This window comes from Gymnodraco acuticeps, unplaced genomic scaffold, assembly GCF_902827175.1.
Source record: "Gymnodraco acuticeps unplaced genomic scaffold, fGymAcu1.1, whole genome shotgun sequence".
Taxonomy (NCBI): domain Eukaryota; kingdom Metazoa; phylum Chordata; class Actinopteri; order Perciformes; family Bathydraconidae; genus Gymnodraco; species Gymnodraco acuticeps.
This window is the reverse complement of record NW_022991848.1, coordinates 1,808-29,794: the sequence shown is the minus strand read 5'-3', so window position 1 is coordinate 29,794 and position 27,987 is coordinate 1,808. Positions and strand designations below refer to the sequence as shown.

The 27,987-nt window shown below is 41.8% G+C and overlaps 1 protein-coding gene, 3 non-coding genes and 1 pseudogene across 4 annotated transcripts; 1 reads left to right on the top strand and 4 right to left on the bottom strand.

The window, feature by feature from the left end:
- Positions 1-2,832: 2,832 nt before the first annotated feature.
- On the bottom strand, positions 2,833-11,890 carry LOC117535423 (annotated as a pseudogene).
- On the bottom strand, positions 3,460-3,551 carry LOC117535427. Its single transcript, XR_004567419.1, has one exon. It is a non-coding gene; the product is annotated as a small nucleolar RNA U83B (small nucleolar RNA).
- LOC117535426 lies at positions 9,417-9,546 on the bottom strand. The gene has a single exon (XR_004567418.1). It is a non-coding gene; the product is annotated as a small nucleolar RNA SNORA54 (small nucleolar RNA).
- Positions 11,329-11,459, bottom strand: LOC117535425. The gene has a single exon (XR_004567417.1). It is a non-coding gene; the product is annotated as a small nucleolar RNA SNORA54 (small nucleolar RNA).
- A 7,662-nt stretch (positions 11,891-19,552) lies between the features above and the next one.
- LOC117535422 (HEAT repeat-containing protein 5A-like) lies at positions 19,553-27,449 on the top strand (the record flags this gene model as incomplete). The annotated part of the gene is made up of 5 exons (XM_034199870.1): positions 19,553-19,685; positions 23,021-23,225; positions 25,574-25,785; positions 25,905-26,013; positions 27,300-27,449. Coding segments are annotated over exons 2-5 (600 nt in total), but the record flags the coding sequence as incomplete, so codon positions are not given.
- Between the last annotated feature and the right edge of the window lie 538 nt (positions 27,450-27,987).

Sequence of the window (27,987 nt, the reverse complement as noted above, 5' to 3'; positions counted from 1 at the left end):
GAAGAAATACACACTGGCTAAGCCGGCCAGGTTATATATATATATATATATATATATATATATATATATATATATGCCTTTTTTGGAGCCCTTTTTTGCAATATTTATTAAAATGTCACAAGTTATTTAAACAAACCACTATCTGAGGATAATACAAGCAACCATACAACGCCCTTTATCTTCTAGAGAGCCATTGAAGCCCATGAATAATGTATGCTTCCACAAATATTTTCAACTGCTGTAAGTTAGGGCACTATATGTGCAGAACATTTTAAATATTCTTCATTTGCAGTATTTTTTTCAAAAAGTGTTCAGAAAGACTGCATCAATTATATGCTATATATATATATATATATTTATATAATATCAATATGTTTATTAACTAACCAAAGTCAATTTAAATAGCGGACACAAATGGGTTAATTGTCATGCATCTGGTGTTTCATATAGTTTACGTTCAATTTCAACTATTTTAGGCAGAAAAAACGTATTGACTAAAACTTTTTTAATAATTTACTATCATTTAGAAAGGGTTTTTGTTAGAAATCATTTCAAAAGTAAAGTTCATTCAGTATTTCAGTATGAACTATTTGATAGCCCTATTATAATCATTAAGTCCTTAAAGTTGTAAAATGCACTAAAAGCCGAATCTAGATTTATTTTCTGTCTCCATTCATTCTACTGAGCCGAGAGTAAAAACTCGGGGGCGGGGCTTAAGGGGCGCATGCTCTATGAAAATCACATATTACGGTTCCCATGTTTGTGTTTGAACTTCTGTGAAGATTGATGGGCGAGGTCTATCTTAAGAGCCAATAGGAGACCGATATGCATCCACTAGTTAACTAGTTGCAGTTCATATGGCTCACTAGTGAACGTGAAGGCCATACACGTTCACTAGTGAGCCTATATATGCAAATGAAGCAGGCGGGACCCATATTCGGATTGGTCAGTTCAGCTCTGTGAGGGAGAGCCTGAGGGGGCGTTCTTCTGCGATGTTTTTAGCAACGTCTTGAAGACGTGAGGTGCATCAGTCGGGTATTTATGCCTACTGTTAACATATTGTCCGTGGGAAGTCAGTAAGTGTGTGTTTTGCCTAGAAAAATACATGTTTCTGCTTTTGCTTTGTTCAGCTTTGTGTGTGTGTTTTTGTTGGTGCGAATGTGCGCACGCTTGTGTGTGAGAACACCGGTACTCGAGACACAAAAGTATATGAACGTGGGACATTTTATAAGCGGTACTCATTAATAAATCAGAAACACTGGACAGATCTTAAAATCAGGGTAACGATAGATCCGTATGAAGATAAACAACCTCTCCATATTTGCCAAGACTAATATTTACGGAAGTCACGGCGATCTCTCAAAGCTGTGATCCGAAGAGGGTTACTTCCTCTTTCTATCCATCAATAATGTCCCTCTGTTATCACAATGCTAATCTAATCCAAGCACCTTTCAAATTGCAGTTTAATAAAATGTGTTAAAGAGGATCTATATTCCTGCCTGCAGTCCTAAGGCAACTTTCTAATTTTAAGAAAGTCTTCAATGTTCTTACCTAATTTGATAAAGAGTCATATGATCATAATAACACAAATACTTTTGTTTTATATTTTTGTAAATATGGTCATATTTTAAAACAGTGTATTTAAGCTCTTAAATAAACTATTTTGGCTGGGTGGCGCTCTATATCTTAGGGCCAATAGGAGACCTCGATGCGTTCTTTCCCCTCCTCCTCATTAGCATTCTGTGCAACTAGTGCACATTTGGGATCCACTAGTGCTACTAGTGAACATTTTAAGCCTCACTAGTGGAATTTAAACTTCTCTCACTAGTTAACTAGTAAAAGGCAACGGGTTCACTAGTTAACGTGTAGACATTTTGAGCCCCACTAGTTAACTAGTAAGGTCAAAAGAGGCGTCAACTAGTTAACATTTTGCCTTTACTAGTTAACTAGTGAGTGATTCTGGGTGCGACTAGTTAACTAGTGCGCTGCAAAATCTCTGACATGTTAACTAGTTGTGCTTCTTTTGTGTGACTAGTTAACATGTCAGAGCTTTTGCAGTGCACTAGTTAACTTGTAAGACTTTTAGGGTCACTAGTACGGTCAGAGGGCCACTAGTTCATCAAAAAGCTTACACGTTGGGACTTTGGCGCTACTAGTGCTGCTCCTGGCGTCACTAGTAAGGCATACGTGTTAACTAGTCGGACAAAAGTGCCACTAGTGGCTGAAAAAGAGCGACTAGTGAAATGTTTTATTTAACTAGTAAAGCAGAGTGCCTGACTAGTTTGACCATATATCTAACAAGTGAAATCAAAGAGCCAACTAGTGTAGCTGCCGTCTGATATCAAGGAAATTGAATAAATACTCAAATGGCTTGCCATAGCAGCGGAGCTGTTTTATGTAGAAGCGAAGCAATTCTTTTCTTTTAATCTAAAAAGCGAACTATTCAGTCAGACAGCAATTTATTGTAAAAGTAAAGCATTTACATTTTCAAGCACTTTATCTCAATTTCAAGCACCATTCCCAAAATTCAAGCACTTTCCCAACCTTGAAAACACCACGTTAAATTTCAAGCATTTTCAAGGATTTCAAGCACCCGTACGAACCCTGAATCATAGATAACACGGCAGGGTCCGTGACAGTTTGCTTTCATCTGATTTCAAATAAACAAAGTCCTGGTTTTTAGAATATTAAACTTGTTTCGCCAAATTCAGATGATAATTACAGCTTTTAAACTTGTAAAGGCATAATTACAAGCGGCAGCTTAACGTCACAGCAGGCATAACAACAGCCGGTGTTTCTTGTGAGGGTTTCCCCGGGAAATACATTCAAACCAGATTTGACATCAGGATTATTGTAGAATAGGTCTTTTTAAAAAGGGAATGACTTAACTATAAATAAAGTGAGTCACATCTTCTGCTTCCAGGCAAGAGGACTTCAACAGGACAATTCCCATGACTGTCACTCACCAGAGGGTTGATGCTCTTGTTTGACAGATCGTACTCTGTGGAAGCATTGTTCTCCACCAGCTTGCCATCCTTGGTGTGGAAGCCCAGGCCAATCTTGTAGATCTCTGTGCGGTGGTGGTAACCCTTCTGACCAGCACGGGCCACAGAGAAGGCAACACGGGAAGGATGCCAGGCACCAATACAGGCAACCTTACGCTGACCACGATGGTCTTGCGAGGAAGCTTCTTTGTGTGCCAACGGCTGGTGACACCCTTGTATCCGTGACCCTTGGTGATGCCGATAACATCGATCATCTCGTCCTGGGTGAAGACGTTGTTAACAGGCACGGCCTGTTCCAGCTTCTCACGGGCCCAGTCCACCTTGTCAGAGATGCTGCAGCTCCATCAGATGAGACTTCTTCTGCGCAATGGGCAGCAGGCGCATCTAAACAGAACAAATAAAATGCACGTCAGAACGGGGGAATTCATAATTCCATGTCAAGTGAAACATCTTTGTAGTCTCAGAAGGAAGGCAGCTGGAAGGTATCCTCATGTGTATCGGGCACCATGCCTGGTGCAATCATCCGTGGTCTCATCACTGACAGACAAGCAGGTCGGCCCGTCACAAGTACTTGGATTTATCGTGCAATATCGACCTTTCGTTTTGGCCCAATATTGGGGGATTCCTATATTTTAGATTTGCATTATACCACAATTCTTGAGAAAGTAAAGTCTTTAAAAAATTGTTTTATTATGCCTTTGTATTAAAGTGGAAAACAAATAGGTCTTAAAATGATAATGACGTTTAATCCAGTCATTTCTGGGACAGTACAAAATGCATTTATGGTGACAGGCCAACAAGCAGGAAAATGAACACCTCATTGTAATCATGAGCTTTACTAACCTGTGTGTGCAATGAGCGCCTACATGCTGTGGCTCAACGCCAGCCAACCCAAGGAGGAGTGGGACATAAAGGCAGTGGAGGCGAAGAAGCAGTACGAAATCGCAAGGCAGGAGTTTGAAGACAGCGGCGGAGGAGGAGCGTCCTCCAGTCCTAAGACGGAAAGTAAAAAGCTGGAGTTAAGAAGAAGGATGTTGGGTTGTCGTGGACCCCTTTGGGGCCGTCTTAAGGGGGGGCTGTGATGCCACTGTGGGTTCATCAGCAGAGAGGGTGTGGCTGTTCTGTCTGTGCTGCATTGGCTCCAGTGATTGCAGTAACTCAGGGCACCTGGGTCAGGTGTCCTGCAGCTATTTAGAGCCTCTCTGCTCTTCTCTCTCCTGCAGGCTCTGATGTGTACACAGTACTTCATTTGAATTGTTTGTGCAAATAAACACCTTTTTCTACCCGTTGACATGTTGTCTCCCTTTTGTTGTGGCCTTTTGAGCCAGGTCGCAACAATGCGGATAACCTGGCAGTACTTCTTCATGGAACCAGTGTTTCCCCCAGAATTTGATTCTATTTGTGGGGCATCGCACAAAAAAAGAAAAGCCAAAGGCCCCTTAACCTATTCGGGTGGCCCACGCATCCACCCCCCCCCCCTCAAATAACAAAATACATGTGAGTTCATGGCTACTGTAGCAGACAACGTTCTTGTTGCTCTGTGTTGCGTTGTTAATGAGTGAGACACACCGGAGTTGAGGATCTGTGGGGTTTATTCTCCCAAAAATATCATTTACAATTTAGCAGACGCCTTATTCCAAAGCGACTTACAATGACCAATTACAGGGACATTCTCCCTGGAGTAAGTGCCTTACTCAAGGGCAAGTGGTGTTCCAGGCAGGATTTGAACTCGCAACCTTCCGATCATCAGCCCACCTCACTATCCATTAGACCACCACCAAAAAATAAATCAATGTATGGGAAACACTGAACCAAAGTCCTTCTCCAGCTGCTTCTTGCCCCCATCATCCTGCCATTTCTTGCAGTATTTGGTGACGGCCTTCTTCTTGGACTTGTACCTGAGACCCCACAGGAGGAGACACAGAGGTTGCACAGGTTCTTCACAACCCAAGAGGGCCAGCAGAAGAACACAGTGCATAGCTGCTTCCCATCCCAATCCATGTGGAAAGGGGTGCATTCTCAGCCAATAAGAATTTCAGCTCATGGCACAGTTTCTAAGAAGCACTTTCCACTGGCCAGAGGAGCCCGGAGCTCATCAGGGCACATGTCACCTGAGCGGAGCTGCCACAGGAGGCACCGCAATGTTTGACTCACTCAGTGAAAACACAGGTCTATCATTTTCACTAACTGCTTCAATGAGGCATTTAAATGTATTGTAGCAACTCACCAGTTCCTGTAGAATCGACGCTTGCACTCTTCACTGAGGTGCTCACTGCTCAGCGAAGATAGTCTTGAAGGAACGCAGGCCAAGGGGTGTGCTGATGTAACCAACAACAATCAAGGGAGGGGTCTCAAGAATGGTCACAGCCTCAACCACTTCCTTCTTGTTCACCTCTGCAATAGAAAACAATAGTTTAGATATGAAGAACTTTCCTCGACTTATGACAGATGTAGTATTTATGATATGGTTTAGACTGCGCTCAGTGCTCGACATTCATCAAGGGGTATAAGACCCATTATGTCCGCCCGTCGAGGGGATCATCACAGGCAGTATTGAGGTCATCACAGTAGAGTATTTTATGCAATGGGCAAAAAGCTTTTTTTCTCCTATTCCATTAGGAAATGTCCATTTCTACATCACAGCTGAATCTTTGGACTGACAGACATCTCAATTGTTTTTCAGAAACTGGGCTGTTTTCGCCCAAACAATTGATCTATAATAGTTAGTTGCAAATTCATTTAAAATTAAACTCAGTCCACTCACTTGAGCCAGGTCGGTCGACCTCGCGGACGATGTGGGTCATGCCGGCCTTGTAGCCCAGGAAGGCGGTCAGGTGCACGGGCTTGGTGGGGTCATCCTCAGGGAAGCTCTTCGCCTTACCACGATGACGGCTCCTCTTGCGGGGCAAGAAGCCCAGGGACCCGTGGCGGGGAGCCAAACATTTACGGTGAGACTGGAGGGAGCAAATTGTCAAGTTAGCCGGTTCATCCGCAGAGCTAACTGTGTATAAGTGCGGCCTAGCTCAACATTAAGCATAGAGGGTCTGAAATACAGCATGGTCGTATTTGGAATAACGTAAGCAAGTAGAAATCCGTTCTAATATAATAGTGGACAAGTTTAAAATCTGCGTTAGAATCAGTGTTGGGACACGTTACAAAGTAACGCCGTTATTTTTGGCAGTAACTAGTACTCTAACGCATTACTTTTTAAATTCAGTAACTCAGTTACTACATGGTGCGTTACTCCGTTCGTTTTTTTTTTATATAGTCAACAGCCAGGCGAACAGAGATGAGAACTGTACTTAAGTACTTGAGTAAATGTACTGAGATACTTCCTGTGTCACATGCGGAGAGTCGGGCTGTGGGCGTGTTTGTGTTGTTTACTAACAAGACTATCATGGCGGCGGCGGCGCTCAAGTCTAGTTTCTCCACCTGGAGATATTCTCACTATTTCACTTTTGTCGAGCACAAAGAAAATAACGTTTTAGTTAAATGTAAGTTGTGTCCTGGCGGGTCAAAGATCCTATCTACTGCCCAAACCAGTCATTCAAATCTCTTAAAACATCTGCAAAAACAACATGCTGGGACGAAGCTAGTAGCTAAGACCACAGAGACTCAGCCGACGCCACTCCACCTCCACCTAAGCAACAGCGGCTGGATTTTAACCAAGGGACTGCTAGGTCCAGGGAAAAGTCGATAAAGCCATTGCACGGTATGTTGTAGAACACATGCAGGCTATTGCTACAGTGGAGTCACCCGCTTTCAGGGAGCTAGTTAGCATGATAGCATGTCCGGGCAGCACACGGCATATGGGACGGAAAACTTTTTCCAACTACCTGGAGAAAGAATATACAAAAATGGAAAGCCAGCTAATATCGATGCAATCCAGATTGCATATAATCCATGTCAAGTTGATCAACAGATTGTATTATTCTCCAATGCAATAACAGTAGGCTACTGAAATGAAGGCTATAAGGGCATTAATGGGAGCCCTTTTTTTAAGTAACTAAAACGTTACTTTCCACAGTAACTAGTAAAGTAACTGAGTTACTTTTTAAATGAAGTAACTAGTAATGGTAACTAGTTACTGGTTTTCAGTAACTAGCACAACACTGGTTAGAATACAGGTCAATGTAATTAAAGTTAACTGCTGTAAGAAATTGAAATCAATGTTTAATGTAATTTAGTTTCAACATACAGTAATCTTAAAACTGTTTTATTGTGAAAACATTTCCGGTTAGCATTCGCCTGTGGCTAACGTTGATGCTAACATTTATTTTGAAAAGCTATTCTGAAATAGCAACAGTAAGCTTGGCTACCGGCTTTGTGTTACAAACGATTGCAGCCGTTAAAATGCATGGAATAAAAAGTCACGAACGAGAGTATGCGGAGAAGAGGCATGTGGAGTTATACAATGAAGACACTACGTCTAAATCCTGTTTTACTCGATATCGGACATTGGTGAAAGGAGGGCGGAAGATTACGTCACAGCCCCCAGAGAGGAGGAGCGAGGGGGAGATCCAAGCGGGAGGAACCAACGGGTCTCGCTCTCTTTTCCACGGCCCGGACTGCGAGAGGGAGCTGCAGCCTCTCTCTCCCGACTACCTTCTGTTTGTTACATTACCACGCCATTTAATTAAAGTAACCAATTTGACCTTTCTCAGAGACTCCATTGTCTCTGACCTTTTAAGCTTCTCTCCTGGGACGCAGGAACAACGAATACTCTAATAATACTAAAACAAATATATCCATTCTAGACCGGGAAACCTTCTCTTGTCCGATCCGTCTGGAGCTACTGAAGGATCCGGTGGCGATTCCCTGTGGACACAGCTACTGCATGAAGTGGACTCCAAGCTGCTCCTGCTGATCACTGCTATGCTGGAGCTGAAGATGGTGATACGGTCCTTCTTGAGTGGTCAAAGAAAGAGACTATCAATTGTTTGGCTATACTTTAGATCAGGGGTGCCCAACCTTTTTTGAACCGAGAGCTACTTTTAAAGTTTCCAGTCTGCCGAGATCTACCAGTCCAAATAGAGAGGCGTAGTTACTGACAGCCTACTACCAGGTACATACACACTTCTACTTGTATAAAACTGACCTTTGTACGATTAATACTTCATAAAATACTGCAGATCCTTTATCTTACCTCTTTCTAATCTACACACATACAAGTATTTAACTGAAGTTACACAACAGTGTTGTTGATACAGAGTTGGAGTTTATTCACACGTCACTACAGTGGGTCATGTTTAAGAAACATTGAACAGTGCTGCCACATATGACTCAGGAACAAAAGAAAATACTCTGAACCCTTTCTTTGCCATTATATAAAAATAGTGTTGCTACAAAAGTATAAATGAGGCTTACTAATAAGACAACTCAGATCTGAAGCTACTCAGGAATCTGCTGCCAACGTGCAATAAAACAGACAAAATTAATAGAATCAAAACCTTTGTTGCATTTTAGTAGATTATAAAAAGAAATGCCTTTAAAAAATAGGATGCAAGCAACACTAGTTTCTTAACCCGAATTGATAATAGACTATAATCAATTTAAGTTTGCATTCTTATACCATTTTGTACAATAATTATAATGACTAAGTTCAAACAAAAACTTACAGCTGATTAATAACGGTATCTAACTTGAGTTTTTATTATATCAAAAACCTGTTGAAATGCTTCTGTTATTTTTACTGTCCCCCCAAAAGCGCGTCGCAGCCTCCAGGAATGCTTCTTTCACAACTTCGCCGTCTTTGAAAGACTTCATGTGTTTCTCAAGAACGTGACTGACACGATAAGATGCTCTGGTAGCAGCCTTGCTCTTGTTGTTGGGCCTGGTGGAAATGGACTGCTGTGCATTTAGCTGTCCTTTCAGGCCCCTCCCCTTTTGGAGCGTAGGGCAGAATTAGGAGGGAATTCCGTCTCGTAGCGTTTGTGCACTGTTTTGAAATGCCGCTCCTAAATTACCCTTCTTCGATAAAGCCACGCTCGCATTGCAGATGAGACAGATGGACTTTGAATTGGAATAGATACAAAAATAATCATCCTCCCACTCGGAGTGAAAATTATATATTTTGGGCTCTTTTGCTTCTGCCATAATTGCGGTCTTGTGTGTGTGCGGACTGTCACTCCTGTTGACACGGACAACGTCAGCGAAATAGTGCCCACTGCCCACCAGCCACGCCCCGACACATGGGGTCACGCCGGCCAATCACAAAGCTTTGATGCGTTAAAGTGCATTATTCTGGCACAGGAAGATTATGTTACAGGACATTAACGATAAAACAGAATATTGTTGTTCTATTTTTAGACACATCTCACGATCGACTGGGAATCTCCCCGCGATCGACCAGTTGGGCACCCCTGCTTTAGAATGATGCACATGTAGTCCATGTGTGGGCTCAGAGCAGCCAGATGTCTCCAGAGAGTGAACAGGGAGCAAGCACAGACAGCCACTGCTCCCCTGCCTCAATGGGGTCTCTATAGCACTGGAATGGAACCAACAGCTCTACTGAAGAAGAGCCAGGTTACGAACAGTGCGGAGAAAATAAAATTGCTTCCAAATTCTTAATTGATATTAAGACTTCTTAAATGGTATGCTGGCAAAATGTGCATACAAATAAGTATAAAGGTCTTAGAGACTAAGAAAATAAATGTGATGCAAAGGTATGCTTTTGTACAGCTTTCAGTACAAACTCTTACCACTAACGCCTTCTTCTCCTTCACGCTCTGGAAGCGGCCAAACTTGGAAGTGGTGTAGATGAACTTCAGGTCGATCTTCTCCATGGCACGACGGTTGGTCTGCACAAGCAGAGACTGGGAATACAAAATAAAAAGATATAGAGTTTAACACTTGTGTTGGGAACTAAGTCAGTGATTTTATTTTAAGATATCCTTTAGAATAATTGACTCCCACCTCAGCAAGTTAAATTATACCAGGGGCACTCAACAGTCAAACGTGTTTTATATGAAGCATTGCAATTTGTCCTTACCTTGCGCTGAGTCAGCACCCTCTTCTTGACTCCCACAACACAGCCTTTAACCATGATCAGTGGCGGCGCCAGGGTATGGCTGGGGTAGGATACAGCCATACCAAGAAATGGCTTAGCCCCACCTTGAAAGATGATGTTAAAGTAAGCATGTTGAGAACACGGATTGGGAAAATCTACTGGTCGTGTCCACAACACACAAACTGATCCTGCTGTAACAACAAGTGCACGTTACTGATGCAATATGGTTGAGACCATTCAGGCTTATGCTAGAGGGGTGCAAGGAATAGTCTAAGTAGTGGGGGAGTTTTATACACTAAAGGTGTGGAAATCAGCGTGGCCGCGGTCAGATCAAAATGCCTCCGAATGCAATTTGAATAGAACTACAGCCAATCAGAGCAACGAAACGTTGGGTCTGCTGCATCATGCATTACTGATGCGTCACGTTCACAGTGAAAAGTCCCCAAACTCGCGCAGAGTAAATTGCAGACAGACAGCAGAACTTCTAGGATTAATTGTATATTTCGGATGGATAGATTTGTTCTTAAACGCCCTCGCATTGAGGTACAAGTCGAACAGGTGCCAGAGTCACACGACCCACCTGAAGAGTGAATTTTGAATATATTTTGTAATAATGGGTCATTTGAAAAAGTGTTTTGTATGACAATAGAGACACAGGCCACCTGTTGTGTGCTGTGTCTCTCTCTGTTTACCTGTGTGTCTCTCTCTCTCTCCCAATTCTATATGCCAACTTTTCTTGTTTCTGCCGCTGCGTAGCATGTTGTAAAACGTGGAATTAGCAGAATAGGTTATTGTATTGTTTAACTCACACCTGTTGCTCTCGATGTAATTTAGCTGATAAAAGGAGACTAATAAAAGCCTCACGCGTGGCGTTTCACTGTCAAGGGGTGAGATATAGCGTGTATGTAATTACATTACAAATACTGACTTGAGCCCCACCACTGTATGGGTTAGCCCTATCATAGATTACCAAACACAAATACTCTGGCGCCGCCACTGACCATGATAATAATAATGTATATAGCGCCTTTCACGAAACCCAAGGACGCTTCATTGGTCACATCTCCATAGTGGACAAATCCACCCTAAAAAAGCAAGTAAAGTGAGTCACATATTCTGCTTCCAACAGGTCAATGTAATTAAAGTTAACCACACTGTTAGCATGGCTAGCTTAACATGTGCACGCTTGTCGGACACCAAAAGGAAGACGCGGGAACAGTTTAACACGAATATGTATACATGCTATTGGCATACATTTTTCGTAAAAGAAAACCAATGTTCTTAAACTTAATAAATACAATTGGGCTCAGAGCCAGATGTCTCCAGAGAGTGAACAGGGAGCAAGCACAGACAGCCACTGCTCCCCTGCCTCAATGGGGTCTCTATAGCACTGGAATGGAACCAACAGCTCATACTGAAGAAGAGCCAGGTTACGAACAGTGCGGAGAAAAGATCCATTGAAACCAGATTTGACATCCGTCAGGATTATTGTAGAATATGTCGTTTAAAAAGGGAATAACTCAAGTATAAATAAAGTAGCGGCCTTTATTGACTGCCATTTTGAAAGCAGCCGGTGTAAGTGTAAATACTGAAACAATGAAAACAAATATATCCATTCTATTGGTATACATGTTGCATAAAAGTAATCCAATGTTCCTAAACTTAATTAAAACAACGGATGCTTAAGATGTGTAACATATTCCTATTCAGAGCGCACGAAGCAGGAAGGTAAACTCACCATCTTGTGTCCACTACGATTGAAAGAGGCCAACGTGATGCTTGCTTCAAGTAATGACAGGCTGCTTCTTTATATATGTGTGGGGAATGTGACGTCATTGTCACGTGACGTGATCACATGACCGGTGTCCGGTAGAATGTAAGTTATAAAAGTTTGCCGGCAGTTAAGTTGGTTTTATGTAGTGATGGTGAGATAAAGCCTTATGAAGCTTTGAAGCTTTCCAGCCAATTGGTTCGCAAAAGGGTTCATCTCATGAGGCTTCATCATGGGCTTCATCTGAACACAAACCCCCTGTTGGTCAAAGTGTGTAAAACAGGCAGATTGGACATCTCAACAGTGTGCTCTATCTCATACCGAGTTCCCATTGAGTAAAGCCTTAGAATAACTCTGAACAACGAACATAAAATCATATTTTCATGTTAACAATATTGTATTTATTCCAGTTTAATGATTGTGATTGAAAAGCCTAAGGAGGCTGGTAAACATTGCAAAGAGGGATTTGTATTCCTTAATAATATTCATAAACGTAACCATGTTGTAGCCTGAGAAAGGCTAAACCATATCAAAGAATACATTTATTAACTACATTATCTCATTTAGCTGTAGCTTTTATAAACAACAAAAAATACGTATTGTTCAGTCGTTGAACCAGGGACCCTGCGGTCATGAGTCAATTGCTTTCCAGCTGAGCCACAGCACCGAAGCCTCGGCACAATACCTAACATCACAAGTTTTTATGGTCTTTTCCAGTGCTTGAATTGGAATAAAAAAGGTGCCAGTACTCTAAATCAGCAACTGTTTCAAGTCAATTTATTTATACAGCCCAAAAACAAGTATTTGGCTCAAAGTCATATAGTATATCCTTTAATGCTGGTGGTTTTGTCTCTTTACTGTATATTTTACAAAGGCTCACTGTACTTAAACAAAATGACTCAGGGTGCATCTGAAATTAGAGGGGGTGCAGTGGTAAAGTACTATTTTTATAAGTGGGGAGTGGACCTGACACACTAGGGGGGTCCGGGGGCATGCTCCCCCTGGAAGATTTATTTTTTAAATATTGAAGTTAGATGCATCAATGTGGTGCACTTTGAGAGCAAAATGAAGAGATATATGGATACCTCTCAACATCCATATGAAACAACTGTAAACAGATTTACTTTTTCTTTGGATATAAAAGAAAGTCAAGCCTGACTCCTACTGGCGGCTGGTTAAATTACACCTCGTCCCTGAGTACACTCACCATCTTCCAATCCAATCCAATCCAACTTTATTTATATAGCACTTTAAAAACCTTCAGACCAAAGTGCTGTACAGAGAGATAAGCTCACACAACATAATATAAATACATTTAAAATACAAGATACAAACACAAAACAACCCAGAATAAACGTAATAATTAAAAAATAAATAACAGCCATATAATAAAAAACAATAGACCACTGAAAGCAAATAAAAGCAACAATCTACTTGTTTCTGAATGCCAAGGAGAAGAGGTGGGTTTTAAGACGAGATTTAAAAGCAGTCAGTGTGGGAGCCTGTCTGATGAGCAAGGGCAGGTCGTTCCACAGTTTAGGGGCGGCAGCAGATAAAGCACGGTCCCCTCTACGCTTAGACTTTGTTTTTGGCACCCTCAGGAGCAACTGATCAGCTGACCTGAGAGTGCGAGTGGGCGTGTAGCTGTGTAACAGCTCAGAGAGGTAGGGCGGGGCCAGGCCATTGAGGGCTTTAAAAGTAAATAAAAGAGTTTTAAAATGAATCCTCAAATGAACGGGCAGCCAGTGGAGTGAAGATAAAATGGGGGAAATATGCTCGTATTTGCGTGTGCCAGTTAGTAGCCGTGCTGCTGCATTTTGCACCATCTGCAGGCGAGCAAGGGAGGATGCACTTATCCCCATATATAGTGCATTACAATAATCCAAGCGGGAGGTGACGAAGGCATGGATTACCGTTTCAAAAAGGTCACTACTTAAAAAAGGCTTTCTTTTGGCTAGCTGCCTGAGGTGGAAGAAGCTATTTTTAACAACTGCCTTGATCTGGCTGTCAAGCTTGAGTTCAGGGTCCATCTTTATCCCAAGATTTGTGATGGTAGGCCTGGTGGAGTGGCCCAGGGATCCTAGGTCTATCGGAGTGGTCCGAGGGGCACCAAAAACCATCACTTCGGTTTTGTCATCATTTAATTTTAAAAAGTTGCATGACATCCAGGATTTAATGTCTTCAAGGCAGTTTAACAGCGGTTTAATTGAAAATGAGTCGTTCTTTTTAAGTGGCACATATATTTGGCAATCGTCTGCATAGCAATGGAAAGCGATACCGTGCTTCCTAAGAATGGACCCAAGAGGGAGCAAATACAGGGAGAATAACAGGGGGCCTAACACTGAACCCTGTGGAACCCCACAAAGGAGAGGAGCAAACGAGGACTCAGAGTCCCCAAGGCTGATGCAGAAAGTCCTACAAGTCAGATACGACCTAAACCATTCGAGGGCTTTGCCCCTAATGCCTACCCACTGCTCAGCACGAATCAGCAGGAAAGGAGAGAGGGAATCCTTGTCCGGTGACAACCGCTGTATTTTCGCACTATTATGAAGACACGCTAACATTTTCGAAATGCTAACGTTATGTGATGTCTTTTCTGCTCTAGTCTATCGCTGCGGAGCGTCATAGATGCGTCATGAGATGCCACAGACGGCTGAGTACCGGCATTTTAATGAGTACCGGCACCTTGCCACAGGACTCCACTCAGTAAGAAGTGCCGGTACCACATGGGTAAAAATGAGAAGTGCCGGTACTGCGTACCGGTGAGTACCAGCCCAATTCAAGCACTGGTCTTTTCAATGAACCTATGGAAGTGTCTCAGTTTGGATTTGATTAGGGCGAGGGCAAGATACGTTTTCCCATCATGGAGGGAAACTCTTCAGACATTCAAAGCACGAGACCTGATCTGTTACAAGCAATGTGTTTTTAATATGGTGCTTTACTCAAAGTTGTAATCGTTTTTAAGCAACTTGTACGTGTTTTGCAGAGTGTAGCAGTGCTCATAACCAGCCGAGCAACCCGGGAAACTGGCTATGGACATTTGTTCACTTTCTTCTAGCTTTTATTATTCTTTATAACATCTGTTTTTGTGTTTAATCCATAGAGCCGAGTATGAGCGTTTCCCCTCCTGGATGGAGCCAGGAGGATCTATTACTCTGTTAAAGAAAGCCTGGATTTTAACCTTCTTTTAATGTTAGCCTATATTGAATTGGTGTTGGAGCTGGCAACTATTATGTTGCGTTTTTTTTTTTTTAAAGACTACTGTCCTCTAGTGCTTTTTAGTTTTAGTTTCTGTCAATAGTTTTCTTGTGTGCAGATTGTGGGCAATATAATTGACTAAGTGTTTGTGTTACAGGTTCCTCTTCTCTCCCTCTGGGGGAACTTTGTCTGCTTTCAGTGTAGGTCTTACAGCCACATCGTGTTTCATGGCGAGTGGTCTGTCGCCATGGCAACGGCATTTGATGACACCCCATACTACGCTTAGATGCGTTGATGGCTGCATCGTTACCAAACCTGTGAAGTTTTGGGCTGTTAGGAGTATTTTCACTGAAGTTAAGAGAAAACCATGTTTCAAGGCGAGCATTGTGTTGCCGGCCGAGGCTATATACAGGACGGTCCTGTACACAACGCCAAATGGCTATATGACCGTCCTGTACACAGCTCTCTGAAATGGCTATATACAGGACGGTCCTGCACAGAAGCCCTGAAATGGCTATATAGCCTACAGGACGGTCCTGTATATAAGGTCTCTGAAATGGCTATACAGGACGGTCCTGTATATAAGGTCTCTGAAATGGCTATATACAGGACCGTCCTGTATACAAGCTCCGAAATGGCTATATACAGGACCGTCCTGTATATAGCCATTTCAGAGAGCTGTTTACAGGACGGTCCTGTATATAGCCATTTCAGAGGGTTGTGTACAGGACGGTCCTGTATATAGCCATTTCAGAGGTTGTGTACAGGACGGTCCTGTATATAGTCACAGGACGGTCCTGTATATAGCCACTCCCTTGTGTTGCCATGGCAACGGCATTTGAAGAAATCTCAAAACTGTACCGTAGATGTCTTCAGGGCTGGACTGTTGGCACACTGCTATCTGAAGTCTTTCGCTCTGAAATCAAATGTTGGCAGTGCTAAACATTGCCAGACCAAAACAAATGTTCTTTACAATCTCCAGAAGACGTTGGTCGGGAGGGATAATGGTCTGTTTTTAAAACGCTTCCTATCACGTGAAGACCAAGCTGCCCGTCACACTAAAGCTTTGTAAACATTTCATTGAGACACCACATAATAATTCCCAGCTTGTGCAAAATGAAGATGAACATTAGGCAAAACAGACCATAAGCTTGTGTGGATATATCGTATAAAACATAATGTATTCATTTCAGGCAGGGAGACTTGTTGCTTTGTGTCTCGTGTTTCTTTTCATTCTCAACTGATCGTCGCACTGACTTGCTCCTCTGCTGCCCTCCAGTGGCCACAAGGCACAACAGGTACTTTTACATTACAGCATGTAGCTCCAAACTACACAAGTATTTCCTTCTGAAAATGCACTTTACTAAAGCTCTAAACATGGCACTTGAACGCAAATATAAACTATATACAATACAATCAGGAAGATAGTACAATACGAATGCTCTGATAAGAGTGAGCAGAGATGTGTTTTGATGTGTGGGCATAATGTACAGGGGAATAGTCAAATGACTGCCACAAGGCCTTTCTATGACACTGAATAGGAACAGACCGCAGCTCTGATTTTGCTGACCAACAATTGCTGAATAGTAGGGGTGTAACGGTACACGTACCCGTACCGAAATTATTCGGTACGGGCCCTTCGGTTCGGTACAGGTGTGTACCGAAGTGTACCGAACGAATATAACGTTAAACGTAAAAAAATTCAGAACGTGAACAACTTTTTGGAAGTAATCTCAGGTGCTGCGTCGCAGCATTCAGAGTAATTTGGTCACATTGGGTTCAACGCGTCATAGAGCGAGCAAGTCATTTCATTGGATGAGAGGCATACTATGAGAGCTGGTCAGAGGGATGCGTTCAAATGTAGTCAGTAATTTGAGGAACTGTCGAAAATTAATGGCGAACGCAGATAAAGTTGAGCTCGAAAATCCTCCAGCATCATTGAAGTTTCCGGTTTGGGAACATTTTGGTTCCGCAGTTACGTACAAGGATGAAGGACAAAGACAGGTGGACCGAACCAAAGCTGTTTGTCGGCATTGTTCAACTAAAATTGGTTACGCGGCTGGCAATACATCAAACTTGCACACTCTTGAAAAGGCATCACCCGAACGTGAATATCACCGGTACCAAAAGAAAAAAGACTGAAGTGCAAACCCAACTCCCGCTAGCATTTAAGCCTACACCACTCGCAGAGAGTTCAGACCGAGCCAAAGCTATTACAAACGCCATATATCCTTATGTTGCCATGTTAGCAAAGCGCTACCTGGCTGTATCTGCTACCTCTGTCCCTAGCGAGAGGGTGTTCTCCACAGCAGGAGACATTGTTAGTGCCAGCAGATCTGCCCTTTCGGCAAGCAATGTGGACAAGTTAATTTTTCTTTAAAAAAACATGAAAATACAATGACAAGCAAGTCATAATGTCAAACTGGCTGCTTAGGTACTAGTACAGTACAGTTCAAATACAGATTATTTCAGTTCATCGAAAAGCTGCACCTTAATGTTTATTTTATTATATTTTGTATTTATTTGAGTGAATATTCACAGTTTAATAATAATTAAAAACCCAAAACTAATAGTTTATATTTTGTGAGTACTAGTAGCCTACAGTAAAGTTCAAATACAGATTATTTCAGTTCATCGAAATGCTGCACCTTAATGTTTATTTTATTATATTTTGTATTTATTTGAGTGAATACATTATTCACAGTTTAATAATAATAAAAAAAAATATATATATATATGTTTTGTTCTGTGAAAAAAAATTCTGCTGTACCGAAAACGTACCGAACCGAACCGTGACTAAAAAACCGAGGTACGTACCGAACCGAAATGTTTGTGAACCGTTACACCCCTACTGAATAGGTTTAACAAAAATCATCTTTAAAATGAGATTATGTTTCTCAGAATAAAGAGAAATGATGTGCCTCGTGTAAAAAACCTCTGCAATCCAGACTGACTCTTTTGACTTTCTTAATGTTGCTCCAGCAAAGCCTTATACCCAGATGCTAAATGACTACTAAGCTACATTTGAAACATTCAGCACTTTTCTATGACTTAGAGGCTGCTGCACTGTCTGCTGTTCAGCAACACTTAAGGAGACTGGCTTCAAAGGGGAGATGTACTGTCAAAGTGTATGCATAATGCATTGTTTCCTTGTTAATAAAGTGAACCATTATGTTGCATATATCACAAACACAACAAGGACTTTCATTCACAGTAAGTGTACATCTGTGTCTTGTGGCCAAAGGCACGTTAACAGAGTAACGGGTGAACAGTGACCTGGTTCAATAAGATGTCATATGGCCGTTGGTCTGGACAGTCTTCATTTCCATCATCCTCGACATTGAGAAACACCCATGGTATACGTGTTTCGCCTAGGAGACTAAATGAAGGGGAAATTCGCCCTTCTGTTTGTTGTGAGCCGTGAAGGCGCTCGATGATTCTGTTATCGACTTGCTGCTACCAGTGAGATGTCGAGAAAGCAGGAGACCGGAAGTGAAAATCCTAAACAATAAAAGCTCACAATTCGCGAACCAACACAATACTACACTAAACAACTGAAATGAAAACGTGTTTTAAGAATAAAGTGATGGAGAAGCTAGGAAAATAATCGAATAATTGATTTAGTAAGGGAGTGATATTGAGACTGTACCACAGTGTGAATTAATCTGAATTTGACCTTAATTCAAGCTAGACTACTACTTGATTTATTTGGGGTAAACTGCACTTAATTCTTATGTGTTCTTGTTTTAAGATTGAGCCCCATTTCAACGGACGACTAAGGAATAACACATTTGCTAAATATCTAATTCCTCATGGACTTAAATTCCCTAAATATATATATATATAATATATATATATGTTGTGCTCATTTACGGTGCTTTAACAGGGCCTAAACGGTGTCTTTATTTCTTGTTTAACCCTTTTACGTGTTTGAGTATTTAAATATGCTAACACAATGTGTAATCTACTCTGGTATGCCACAAATAATTCAATGCTGAAAAAGTGGCTTTTATTTTTTAAAGAAAGGTAACCGTGTGTAGTATTTAAGTGCAGTTCCGGTTTTCCCGACAGATAAGATAAGATAAGATAAAGCTTTATTGTCTACCTTAGGAGAAATTTGTCTTGGGCATCGAGATAATACACATAAAACATTCAGGTCAATCAGTCATAGATACAGGAGGGCTTCAGGGGGCGCATAGCGCATTAACAGTAGAAAACACAATTAAAAAAAGGCAAATAAATTGATTTAAAGTGCAAGGGGGCTCCACGCCAGGCACAGGTACATTCCTACATCCCCACAATAGTGACACTGATGATTTAAAGTCTTTTCAGGGGGGAAAAGTGTGCTGAAAGAGTGCTAAATGTCTGATAACAGTCTGCTAAATGTCTGATAACAGTTTGGTAAAAGTCTGGTTGTTTCAGAGACCCATAGTAATGATACAATGAACCATTTACATCTAAAAGTATTGATTACAATTCATTTTTAGGGGAAAAAGTGCAGAGAGAAGCCTGAAAAAATGAAGTAACCGGATGTAGTATGTTGTGAGTTCCGCTAGCTTGACAGTTGGTCCGCGGCGGGTCGGTTGAGCTGCTCGGTGACATTAAGAGCATCACAAATAAACAGAAATAAACTCCCTGCTTGTTTGTTTTTCAACCGACACTCTTCTGTTTGGATTAAAGGGCTTTTAACGGACACTAACAGGTAAACAGTCTCATTATAATTTCGCGTTGTTTCTAAACTTTTGCTCGTTAGCTAACCCGGTTAGCCACCCAATGCTAGCAGCGAAGCTTGTTAGATGCTGTTAGTGTATTAAAAACATTAATGAAGAAGCTGTTTTGTTGTTTGTGAGATGACAAGGGACAGTTTGTGGTTTTATATCAACTGTTGGTATACTTAAGAACACATAAAACGTATAAGTGATGCGTTATATGTCTTTTATATGTCTGTAAAAGAGTAGACTGTTTGTATTATTCCTGGTATTTAATGTGATATAAAACAAAGCTACAAAATGACATGCTAATCATTGCATAGCAGACAAAAAGCTATGTTTCTCCTCTAACACTACAGTTTCTTAACTCAGATAATCTACTAATGTTTATTGTTATAACTACAAGAATCAGTATTTTATTCTTGTACAGTATTTATTTCACATGTGTGTAGTCTCCTCCTGCATTACTTTGTCACTTTCAACATTCCTTTGCACTCTTTTATTTCTTTTGTTTCTTCTTGCACTAATGTTATTGTTTTATGTCCTATATGTTGCATTGTTGAAGGAGACTAGGACTTCAGATGTTCATGACTAGACTGTAGCTGCGGTGCATTTCACAATAAACCCTTTGAGTTAGAGTTGAGGGTACCACTTTACAATAAGGTTATTTATAATTAGGTTATTAATTAGGTTGTAAACAATTTATGAATCATTAAGAACCATTTATAAATCAGTTCTAACATAGTTTTCATACATCAGCACAGGCTCACTATTTGGCAAGATGACTAAGCCTTACATTGGCTACATAGCTTACTTCATGTTCTTCATCAGCCAGCATCCTTGGTATCCGTTGTTCACTGAGTTGATTCCCCCCCTTCCATCTTGATGTTTCTTGGCATCACTTTATGACCATTTATTTATAATAATAATAAATGATTTTTATATAGCGCCTTTCAAGGGACCCAAGGTCGCTGTACATGGTGGACAAACAGACAATCAAAGGGCAAACAAAAAAGAAAGGAAGCCGGGGGACCAAGAAAGGGCTGGGGCCCGAAGGCCAGGGTGAACAGGTGTGTTTCTTTAATGATGATTTGAAGATGTCCAGGGAGGCAGCATTATGGATCTCGGCAGGAAGTGTATTCCAGAGGGTGGGGGCCGCAACACTGAACGCCCGTTCACCAACAGTTCGGAGGCGAGAGCGGGGGATGGAGAGCAGGCCCGTGTCTGAGGACCGCAGACTCCGGGAAGGGGTGTAGGGATGGAGGAGGTCCGATAAGTACTGGGGGGCGAGGGTATGGAGGGACTTGTACTGAATCCGGGACTTGACCGGCAGCCAGGGGAGGTGGATGAGGGTGGGGGTGATGTGTTGCCATGGCTTGGTGCGGGCAGAGTTCTGGACGTATTGGAGCCTGGCCAGGGTTTTGCTGGGAACCCCGGACAGGACTCCATTGCAGTAGTCCAGACGGGATGTGGTGAAGGCGTGTACGAGTGTTTCTGCCTCTGAGTCAGAGAGTGTAGTCCGGAGTCTGGCAATGTTTATGAGTCACTAACATTTATAACTGCCAAAAGGGAGCCTTATTGTAAAGTGGTACCGAGTTGAGTAATGTTATCCAACACCTGTCCTCTGTTGTTCCCAGACTCAGGGATCATTAGTGTGTTAACATGAGATGGGTGAGGCTGTGGCTCTGGTATGTAACTGAGTCTTATAAACATGGTGACAGGAACTTCATTCAACATTACATTTATAGTTATGTCTCTGTTTTTATATATTATAAAACTGCATATTTTGGATTGTTGTCGGTAGAACATCTTCTATCTTGATATAAGTCATTTCATTTCTCAATAATTACAAGGCAAAAGCATGTTTCCTGGTAATTCAATAAGCAAATAGGTAGAGCCGGTTGTTGTATACTCCTGTGTAAAGTAATTAATGGCAAACGAAAAGTAATTTCTCAGTTAAAAAATAAAGTTAAAAGTTGTTAGTGACATTGTAGAGAAAATAAACTCCAGCTATTCACTGACTATGATTACATGCATGCATACAAATACAGAGTTATCAGGGTATGAGATGTTTTGAGCAATTCCGGTTGATATGTTGATTTTTGCCCATCCCAACCCTGGGATACACACACACACACACACACACACACACACACACACTGCAGTGGGATGCTTGTAGGCGTGGATGATGATGTGTTCTTCTTCTGCAGTATCGTCTCTGTTTGAATCAGAGTGTGTTCTTCTTTTGACAGACGGTTATTTTTAGATTCGTGTGTGTGTGTGTGTGTGTGTGTGTGTGTGTGTGTGTCGTGTGGGGACTCGTCTCCCTTATGGGGACAAATTGGAGGTCCCCATAAGGGGGAGTCATTAATTTTAGGGTCAAGACTTGGTTAGGTTTAGGGTTAGGCATGTGTTGGTTATGGTTAAGGTTAGGATAAGTCTCCAGGAAATGCATGTAAGTCAATGTAATGTCCCCTGAAGTGATGTATACATGGTATGTGTGTGTGTGTGTGTGTGTGTGTGTGTGTGGTGTGTGTGTGTGTGTGTGTGTGTGTGTGTGTGTGTGTGTGTGTGTGTGTGTGTGTGTGTGTGTGTGTATGGAGGAGACAGAGTTGTATCGTTGAATAATGTATGAGCTCTGCTCTGTCTCAGATATTCTCCCAGCGTCTCTTCTTCCGATCCGCTCTGTCAGTTCTCAATGGGACACAAAGACTCAACAGTTCTGCTGAAACACTCGAGTCTCTCAGCGGGTTTATTCGGTTCAGTGTTTGTCTTCAAGGTCGGGTTTTTTCCCACCGTACGACACGTTAAAAAACCTGGTTTTCAGACGCACATGAACACAGCACAGCGTGGAAGACGTACTGAACACTTAAAGGGGGAAATCCACCGAATTGTGGAAGTCAACTTTGATTTAAAAGTCACATTTAGTCAGTCTCTCGAAACCAGAATAATTTTGTGGGTCTTAAAGAGTTTGTCACGCCCGAGAGACATTATCTAAATGTGTCTTTGGCTCATCCAAAAAACAGTATAAGAGTTAATGACAGCAATCACAACACCTTTAAAATATATAATATACAATCGCGAAAATGGGCAGCAAATAAATGTATGGCTGCATATAAAGATTACTTTCATCTTTGATTAGTTTTCCTATTATTCCCTGCTGGACATTTGGTCTGAAAATTGTCCAAGTCATTAAATCCAAGTCCAAGGGGATGTATTCATATGTTTAGTTTTGGTCTGTCCACTGATGTTAAATAATACAACAGCCTTTCAGAAGCTGCTGTAAGGAATCAGTCTATTTATTCCCACTTCTCTTTGTGTCTGACAGGATGTCAGAGCAGGACAGAAGAGTTCACCCTCACTGAGAGGAGAGGAGGAGGAGGAGGAAGAGGAGGAGGAGGTTAATGATGGAGCGAGCTCACAGCCTCCTGCTGAACGAGGAGGCGTTCAGTCAGCTGGCCGAACATCAGAGGGCGGAGTTCATCTTTGAGTGGCTGAACCACCTGAAGAAGCTGCTTCCTGCCACCGACCGGGTGAGAACTGAGCGAGATCAGACTGATCATTTAATTAAAGGGGCCTTATTATGCTTTAAGGGGTTTTCCCTTTCCTGTAATGTGTTCTATAGGTTTGTTTGCATGTAAATGTTCTGCAACGGCTTTGTTTACTTCTGTAACATGATGACATCACTATGTAACACTCACGCTTCTATTGGCTGGCGCTCCAACACATTGTACATGATAGGCTAAGGGGCGGGACAATCACAACACAATAGAGACACTACATACTGATATACACCTGAACATCAGCAGGAGAGGACTCTTTAAAGTAGAGACACTACATGCTGATATACACCTGAACATCAGCAGGAGAGGACTCTTTAAAGTAGAGACACTACATACTGATATACACCTGAACATCAGCAGGAGAGGACTCTTTAAAGTAGAGACACTACATACTGATATACACCTGGACATCAGCAGGAGAGGACTCTTTAAAGTAGAGACACTACATATTGATATATACCTGAACATCAGCAGGAGAGGACTCTTTAAAGTAGAGACACTACATACTGATATACACCTGAACATCAGCAGGAGAGGACTCTTTAAAGTAGAGACACTACATACTGATATACACCTGAACATCAGCAGGAGAGGACTCTTTAAAGTAGAGACACTACATACTGATATACACCTGAACATCAGCAGGAGAGGACTCTTTAAAGTAGAGACACTACATGCTGATATACACCTGAACATCAGCAGGAGAGGACTCTTTAAAGTAGAGACACTAGATACTGATATACACCTGAACATCAGCAGGAGAGGACTCTTTAAAGTAGAGACACTACATACTGATATACAACCTGAACATCAGCAGGAGAGGACTCTTTAAAGTAGAGACACTACATACTGATATACACCTGAACATCAGCAGGAGAGGACTCTTTAAAGTAGAGACACTACATACTGATATACACCTGAACATCAGCAGGAGAGGACTCTTTAAAGTAGAGACACTACATACTGATATACACCTGAACATCAGCAGGAGAGACTCTTTAAAGTAGAGACACTACATACTGATATACACCTGAACATCAGCAGGAGAGGACTCTTTAAAGTAGAGACACTACATACTGATATACACCTGAATATCAGCAGGAGAGGACTCTTTAAGTAGAGACACTACATACTGATATACACCTGAACATCAGCAGGAGAGGACTCTTTAAAGTAGAGACACTACATACTGATATACACCTGAACATCAGCAGGAGAGGACTCTTTAAAGTAGAGACACTACACACTGATATACACCTGAACATCAGCAGGAGAGGACTCTTTAAAGTAGAGGACACTACATCTGATATACACCTGAACATCAGCAGGAGAGGACTCTTTAAAGTAGAGACACTACATGCTGATATACACCTGAACATCCAGCAGGAGAGGACTCTTTAAAGTAGAGACACTACACACTGATATACACCTGAACATCAGCAGGAGAGGACTCTTTAAAGTAGACACTACATACTGATATACACCTGAACATCAGCAGGAGAGGACTCTTTAAAGTAGAGACACTACATGCTGATATACACCTGAACATCAGCAGGAGAGGACTCTTTAAAGTAGAGACACTACATACTGATATACACCTGAACATCAGCAGGAGAGGACTCTTTAAGTAGAGACACTAGATCACTGATATACACCTGAACATCAGCAGGAGAGGACTCTTTAAAGTAGAGACACTACATACTGATATACACCTGAACATCAGCAGGAGAGGACTCTTTAAAGTAGAGACACTAGATACTGATATACACCTGAACATCAGCAGGAGAGGACCTCTTTAAAGTAGAGACACTACATTACTGATATACACCTGAACATCAGCAGGAGAGGACTCTTTAAAGTAGAGACACTACATACTGATATACACCTGAACATCAGCAGGAGAGGACTCTTTAAAGTAGAGACACTAGATACTGATATACACCTGAACATCAGCAGGAGAGGACTCTTTAAAGTAGAGACACTACATACTGATATACACCTGAACATCAGCAGGAGAGGACTCTTTAACGTAGAGGACACTACATACTGATATACACCTGAACATCAGCAGGAGAGGACTCTTTAAAGTAGAGACACTAGATACTGATATACACCTGAACACCAGCAGGAGAGGACTCTTTAAAGTAGAGACACTACATACTGATATACACCTGAACATCAGCAGGAGAGGACTCTTTAAGTAGAGACACTACACACTGATATACACCTGAACATCAGCAGGAGAGGACTCTTTAAAGTAGACTCACACATGATTTAAAGAGGTAAAAAACCTAAAAGAATATGTTTCTTCATTTCAGACCGACCTCAAACACAACCAGCGGCGTCTGCTCGACCAGCTCTCGGGCGTTCTGATTGGCTCTCCCGGCCCGCCGACCCGCTGGCTGCTGGCCCACTGCTTGGCCCTGCTTTACCGCCTGGGAGACCCCATTTCTGCCTGCCTGTTTGTGGACAGGTGCAATGACATCATACGCAGCAGAGACGACTCTCCGTCGGGACTCCCGACCCGACTGTAAGTCACGATGCGTTCATGGTACACAGAAAAGATGGGGGGGGGGAAATGTCAAACAAATAAAAGTTTTCTTTACATCAAGTTGAACAAGTGTGTGTGTGTGTGTGTGTGTGTTTCAGGGCAGCCATCGCGTGTCTCGGTGCTCTGTTTGAGCAGCTGGGTCGGATGCTGATCGGCACTTTTAAAGAAACTCTGACCAACCTGCTGAAGGCCATGAAGAACGCAGAGGTTCGTCTGCTGCTCAGCCTTAATTGTTACCTCCCTAGTTTTGTATATTTGTTCTTTAATTAAATTAAAAACCAGAGTATATGTGTGTTTCACTTTTCCACCCACAAGCTCTCATCTTCATGCACAGATGTTAAAAGTAGGGCTGTCAAGTTAACGCGTTAATAACAATTAACGCCACTAATTATTTTAACGCGATTAACGCATGTGTATTTTTTGTCCTCGGCCGCCCCGTAGTTTCAGAGCGCATCGAGTCTAAAATACCATCTACAAGCTGATGCTGACAGCCCCGCTCCTGCCGCCCGCTTGTGGCAGACCACACTTCCACGCTCACCGGCAGGCACCGACTGGCTGTTGGGAGGACCGGGAGGGTGTGTGTATGTGTGGCCCGAGCGAGAGAGAGAGAGACCTTATGTGCATTGTTGTTGTTAGCATCTGGTGCTAGCTAGCTGCGCTAACGGATACAAGGAGCTGTTTAAATGAAAACAGAGGAGCGACATTTCGCCACAACTGCGCCGAGCACTTGACTTTATGCAGGAAGCCAGACAGTGGGACATTGTACGAGAAGTCAGCACACTCAGCACGGATAGCGCAACATGATTGCAGCGTCCAGGCAGCTCCCATTCGAGCATATGCCTTGAGTTGCACATAGCTCCAACGATCCATCACACACACACACACACACACACACACACACACACACACACACATCACACACACACACACACACACACACACACACACACACACACACACACACACACAGGTTGTTGTGTTTAATATTCATGAGAATATTTGTCATTGTTCAAATGATAATAAACATTAGCATAAAGCATATTTGTCCACTCATATGTTGATAACAGTATTAAAAACTTGAAAAATATTCCTCTAAGGTGCATTTAGAACAGATCGAAAATGTGCGATTAATTTGCGATTAATCGCGATTAACTATTTTAATCGACTGACAGACCGAGTTAAAAGACTTTCAATGGGTTAAAGCACATAATCCCTCCCGCTAGGAATTAGAACATTGTACTGAATTTACCATGTGAGAAATTACAGTAGGAGTAATTCACCCTGCGCTCCTTTTTAAAATGATTATTTGTGTTTAGCTACACTGAGATTAGAAACATCTCTGAGTTATCAAATCATTTTCAGTGACAATAATATTGAATGTTTGATACGATGTTTTTGAGTGTATTCTGATCAGATGTCTGAAATGTTTAGCTGTGTATTGATTACATTAAAACACGTGTGGTGCAGTAACGTTCCTCCTCTTCCTCCCTCAGTCTCAGGGTCGGTATGAGATCATGTTGAGTTTGGAGAAGATCCTTCAGGGTCTGGGCGTCAGCGCCGTGCCGTGTCATCGTGACGTCTACAAGGCGGCGAGGACGTGTCTAACGGACCGATCCATGGCCGTACGCTGCGTCGCTGCAAAGGTAACAGCAATCAATATATACCGCTGATCGTCACATCGCTGCTGGTCATTATCTTCCAAATTCTCAATTTAGATTTGTGTTTATTGATCCCTTGATAAAATACATTTATTTTCAATTTATTGGATTATTATTATTTTAGTTTTTTCTTCACATGCAAAAAACTAAATGTTTTTGTAATTTTTTCTATTTATTATTTTATTATTATGAATATATTTTTCCTTTACGTACAAAAAAAACATTTGGTTTTGTAGGCATACGATAAGACATGTTTCTTTGTCTTGTTTTATTCATACTGTATGTAAAAGCACGAGTTTGTATTGTACAAACTAAATAAATAAGAAGTACACTCAGCTGTTTGTTTCTGTGATGCTAGAGCTCCAGACAGAGATGGCCAAAGTACACACTTCCTTTACTCAAGTAGAAGCACAGATACTCGTGTTTAAAACTACTCTGGTGAAAGTAGAAGTACTGACTAAACTTCTTTCCTCAAGTAAAAGTAAAGAGGCTTTGAAATGTACTTCAGTAAAAAGTACCCATA